The sequence below is a fragment of the Mus caroli genome, chromosome 16 (genome assembly GCF_900094665.2).
Source record: "Mus caroli chromosome 16, CAROLI_EIJ_v1.1, whole genome shotgun sequence".
NCBI lineage: Eukaryota > Metazoa > Chordata > Mammalia > Rodentia > Muridae > Mus > Mus caroli.
The window spans coordinates 29,277,083-29,282,158 of NC_034585.1; the positions used below are offsets into that span (position 1 = coordinate 29,277,083).

The window sequence follows — 5,076 nt, forward strand, 5'->3', positions numbered from 1 at the left end:
ATTTATTTATTTATTATTATATGTAAGTACACTGTAGCTGTCTTCAGACACTCCAGAAGAGGGCGCCAGATCTCTTTACAGATGGTTGCGAGCCACCATGTGGTTGCTGGGATTTGAACTCTGGACCTTCAGAAGAGCAGTCGGGTGCTCTTACCCACTGAGCCATCTCACCAGCCCTGTGTACTAAGTTTTAATAGGAGGCCAAAGTTAGTCATAGTTCTGTGTTGCCCTAATGCTATTTTTTTTTCCTTGAAAACAGTTGATGAGTACCAGCCAGTTCGTCTGCTCAGTGAACCTGGGGAGTTGAGGCGAGAATATGAAGAGGAGATAAGCAAGGTGGGTAAGAAATAGTTTTTTTCAGTTTTTTTGTTCTTTTATTTTGTTGAGAATGCCTTTGCTGTGCTTTCAATCTCATAAATCCTAAGTTTACATATAACTATCATGTACTGAAAGGTTAGTAATTTTAATATACTTTATAACTTCAATACCCTCTCCTCCCTATTAAAAGTATTTGGTTGTGTTAAGGCATGATTTCACAGAGATCTTGCCTCTGCTTCTCAAGTGCTGGGATTAAAAGCATATGCCAACTAAATTACCTAGAGGTTCCATTTTTATTTATTTTTTATTTTTATTTTATGTGTATGGGTTTTGCCAGTATGTGTGTTTGTGCATCCCATGTGTTCTTCTTGTTCTTAGAGGTCAGAAAAGGGCATAGGATTCCCAGGAACTGTAGTTACACTAAGCCACCATGTGGGTCCTCTGGAAGAGTAAGAAACTGGGGCTCTGAACTAAACTAATGAGCCATCTTTCTGGCCCAAGGTTCCTTTTTAAATATTCAACCACAACAACAATAAGCTAGTTTTTATTACTTATATATAACTAGTAGTGGGTGCTTTTTTATTTTCAGAAAGGGACTCGCTGTGTAGCAGCTGCTGCTTTAGTACTTACTATGTACAGTTAGTGAGCCTAAGCATTCAAGTATAAGTACTTCTTTGATTTCCCTTTCCCTAGGGTTTTTACCTTAAAAGGGATGATAAAGAAGTGGTAGACTGTGGGTGTGGTGAGGAGAGTATCCAGGGAGACTGAAGTGCACAGTGAGAAAAGGTCTGGCTTACAGTGAAGCAGTTGAGAGCGTCACTAGGCACTGTGGTACTGGAAGGATACTCAGCTGTTTTGGAGATGGGCTCTTGCTCTATATCCCAGGCTGTCCTAGAACCCACTGTGTAACCTAGCTAGACTGCCCTCAGCCTGGTGATCCTCTTGCCAGAGCCTCCTCAGTGCTGGTATTATAGGTGACTAGCTCCATGTGAATTAGTAATTTTGGTCTGAGAAGGCAGCAGGAAAGCAGGGTAGAAAGAGGAGCTTGTCCAAGGCTGACGCCTGTCATGGTCCAGTGTAAGGGAGGGAGTGCTGAGGAGCGGCCATTGACTTTTCCTCCACAGAGAAACAATTGATTCCTGTGTCTTGGAAGTTCCTTGAGAAGTTTGAAGTTAGGGACTTTATGACTAATTGAGAAACAAAAAGACTCAGCAGGCAAGGTGCTAGAATTAAACCACACCAGTTCAGATGAGTACTGCTGGGACGACATGCTGCTGTCAGAGCAAGCCTAGTGCTGCTTTTCCTCAAAGGCCAGTCAGTTTCCTGAATTTATTTCAAAAGAGGATCAGTAGGGGCTGCTTTTCTAACTGGAACTCTGTGTTGTAAAGATGCAGTAAAGTTTGAAATTGGGCTGTGTACAGCTCAGTGTCTGTAAACTCCAGAGGAGCACAAGCAGCTGTATGTGACATCACAAAAGCCATCTTTATTTATTTATTTTTTGCCAGTAGGAGTAGAGTGACGCATGCCTTTAATCCCAGCACTCAGGAGGCAGAGGCAGGCGGATTTCTGAGTTCGAGGACAGCCAGGACTACACAGAGAAACCCTGTCTCGAAAAAAAGTAGTAGGGTGGGAACTTCAGAGGGTAAACTGGTCTAGCAAATAAAAGAGCTGTTGTTGTCCAGGAACCACAGTTGTATGTTACTCATGGAGGCATCGTCTAACACACGAGTGAATGAAACACAGTGCACTTAGGTCAAGCTGCCACAGAATGAAGCAGAGTGCTTGAGTAAATTCTAGAGGAAAAGAAATGGGCCTTTACTGTAGCTATACAACCAACTGGGACTCTGATGTAGTAAGTATCCCTGTTGAACTAGCTGCAGCAGTTGCTTCCCAAAGGTGACTAGAATAGAAACATTTTTCTCACCCAGTAGGACTTGCAAAGAGAGGACTTGTTTGATTAGGGAAAGGGGGAGGAGTTGGAGATGGGGGTCTTCAGACCTGGCCCAGGTTAGCCTTGTCTAATGGTTGGACACAGCTGAGATTGCAGGTGTGGATTACCACACCCAGCTAAAGTCAAATGTTTGGTTCTTGCTTTCTTATTGTGTGTGTGCATTTGTGCTCATGAATGAGAGTCTAGAAATTGATATCTGGTATCTTCCCTGATCCTTCTCCACCTTGTTCTTTGAACTTCAGTCTCGTGGAACTTCACCTCATCAATTCAACTGGACGGGCTGGCTAATCTGTGAACACCCACCTTCTGTGTGTGTGCTGGGGATCCAAACTCAGTTCTCAGTTCCTTATGCTTGGATAGCATGCACTTTCCCACACGGAGCCACCTAAAGTTTCTGTTAGTTGGTTATAAAGATAGTGTATGTGCACAGAGAGGTCCTGTCCTGTATAGTTCTCCATCTATTCCTTTTAGACAAAATGTCTCCTGAACCTGGACAGGTTGTTATTCCTGCTGCTGCTGCTGCTGCTAGTTTTTCCTCAGCTAGTCTGGAAGCCAGTAAGCCTCAATGATCCTCCTGTTTTCACAAATAAACACTCACACAAGTAATATTTAAAAATAAACAAACATGCCTGGCATGGTGGTGCATGTCTTTATTCCCAGCACACTGGAGGTGGAGCTAGGTGGATCTCTTTCAGTTCCAGGATACCCAGGACTACATAGAGAAGAGACTCTGCTTTTAAAAAGAACAAGAGTAGCAGCAGCTGGGCCTAGGGTATTCCTGCCCTGCTCCACCTTGGAAATCTTCCTCTTCTCCTTACTAAGTCTGTCTGCTCTGCTTAAGAGAGCAGCAGCAGCAGCAGCTCGGGTTGGGCTTAGGCGGGAGTGGCTGTCCATGAACTCAGGAAAACACTCATGAGTCTGTGCTGCTATGGTAGAAACTGGGAAGGACTGAGGGCAAGAGGGTTGAGTCTTTGACCGAAGCTCTGTTGGCCTGACTGGCATGGGCTTCCTGATGGTAGGACTTTGAACTGGCTGTAGAGGAGTTTGCCTGTGGAGACCTGAATTCATTGGAGATACATTCTCACTAGTTTTTACTTTAATTTTCTGTTAAAGTTATTGTGAAAAATATGAGTATTAAAAAAAACTCAAAAAAGGGTGTCCTTCATTATTTTTAAGGTGGAGGCTGAGCGACAAGCCAGCAAGGAAGAGGAAAACAAAGCCAGTGAGGAGTACATACAGAGATTGTTGGCCGAGGAGGAGGAGGAGGAGAAAAGACAGAGAGAAAAAAGAAGAAGTGAGATGGAAGAACAACTGAGAGGCGATGAAGAACTGGCTAGGAGCCTGAGCACTAGTATTGTAAGTTTACACAGACACACTCTCATCTTTGGCGCCTGAAGAAGGCGCTACAACAATTAGAAGTTTGTTAGGATATATTTGTCCTACTAAAGGAAAAAACTTTTTTTTTTTTTCCCCCAGACAGGGTTTCTCTGTATAGCCCTGACTGTCCTGGAACTCACTTTGTAGACCAGGCTGGCCTCTGCCTCCCGAGTGCTAGGATTAAAGGCGTGTGCCACCACGCCCGGCTCTTTTTTTTTTTTTAATTTGTGAGTATATACCACATGTGTTTGGGTGTCCCCAGGGCCAGGAGGGCATCAGATCTACCTGAATTATATACGCAGTTGTGAGCCACTTGACGTGGTTGCTAGAAAGTGACTTGGGTCCTCTCAAGAGCAGTTGGTGATTTAAACCTCTGAGCCATCTCTTCAACTCCAAGATAAATAATAGTAATAATAATAACAACAGACTTTTCTTGTGTTTTGTTTGTTTGTTGTTGTCTATTGTCTGTCTGTCTATAGTCCTGTGCATTCTAGGAACTCCCTGTGGAGATCTCACAGAGGTAGCCTGCCTCTAACCTCCCTCTTGAATGCTAGTATTAAAGGCCTGTATAACACTCTCAGCCCAACAAACTTTTTTATGAATGCCACTTTTTTTTTTTTTAAGATTTATTTTATTTATATGAGTACACTGTAGCTGTCTTCAGACACACCAGAAAAAGGACATCAGATCCCATTACAAATGATTATGAGTCACTATGTGCTTGCTGGGAATTGAACTCAGGACCTCTGGAAGAGCAGTCAGTGCTCTTAACCACTGAGCCATCTTTCCAACCCTGAATGCAACATTTTTGTGTATTGTTGCATATTTACTGTAGTTGGGTGCATGTTCATCAGGGTCAGGGATATGTAATATTTTGTGTATTGTTGCATATTTACTGTAGTTGGGTGCATGTTCATCAGGGTCAGGGATATGTAATATGTAATATTTTGTTGCATATTTATTGTAGTTGGGTACATGTTCATCAGGTCAGGGATACGGATTACATCCCAGGATAGGCACATAAGTGATGCCCTCAGCCTGATCCTGTTTTATTTTAACATTTACTTAGTGCATGGTACCACATTAGTGGCAGCCAGAGGACAGATTGTAGGAGTTGGTTATCTCCTCCTCCTCCATGGGTTCTGGGGATCAAACTCAGGTCTCCAGGGTGCTGGCAAGTGTGTTTACCCCTTGAGCTGGCTAACTGGTTTTCCTAACCTAGTCCTTAAATAATATATTGAACCTGGATTTCGTTATCTATTAAATTATTGCTTATAAACAAAAATAAAAGGCAAGGTGGTAAAACATATGCTAAACCCTAAGGATTTTAGGACTTAGTGCCTTAAAAGAGCCTGGGACGTAGAAGACAAAGCTGTAGCACATGCTATAGCAGTGAACTATATATCTAGGTTTCTTTTTTTTTTTTTTTG

At 42.8% G+C, this 5,076-nt stretch overlaps 1 protein-coding gene across 1 annotated transcript in view; it reads left to right on the plus strand.

Annotated features, from left to right (window-relative positions):
• The window catches only part of Rnf168 (ring finger protein 168), a 25,064-nt gene that overhangs the window by 4,014 nt on the left and 15,974 nt on the right, over window positions 1-5,076 (plus strand). Inside the window, exons 2-3 of the mRNA XM_021184905.2 lie at window positions 260-336; window positions 3,446-3,625. Coding sequence (XP_021040564.1) covers window positions 260-336; window positions 3,446-3,625 — 257 coding nt within the window. The remainder of the gene's footprint in view (window positions 1-259; window positions 337-3,445; window positions 3,626-5,076) is intronic.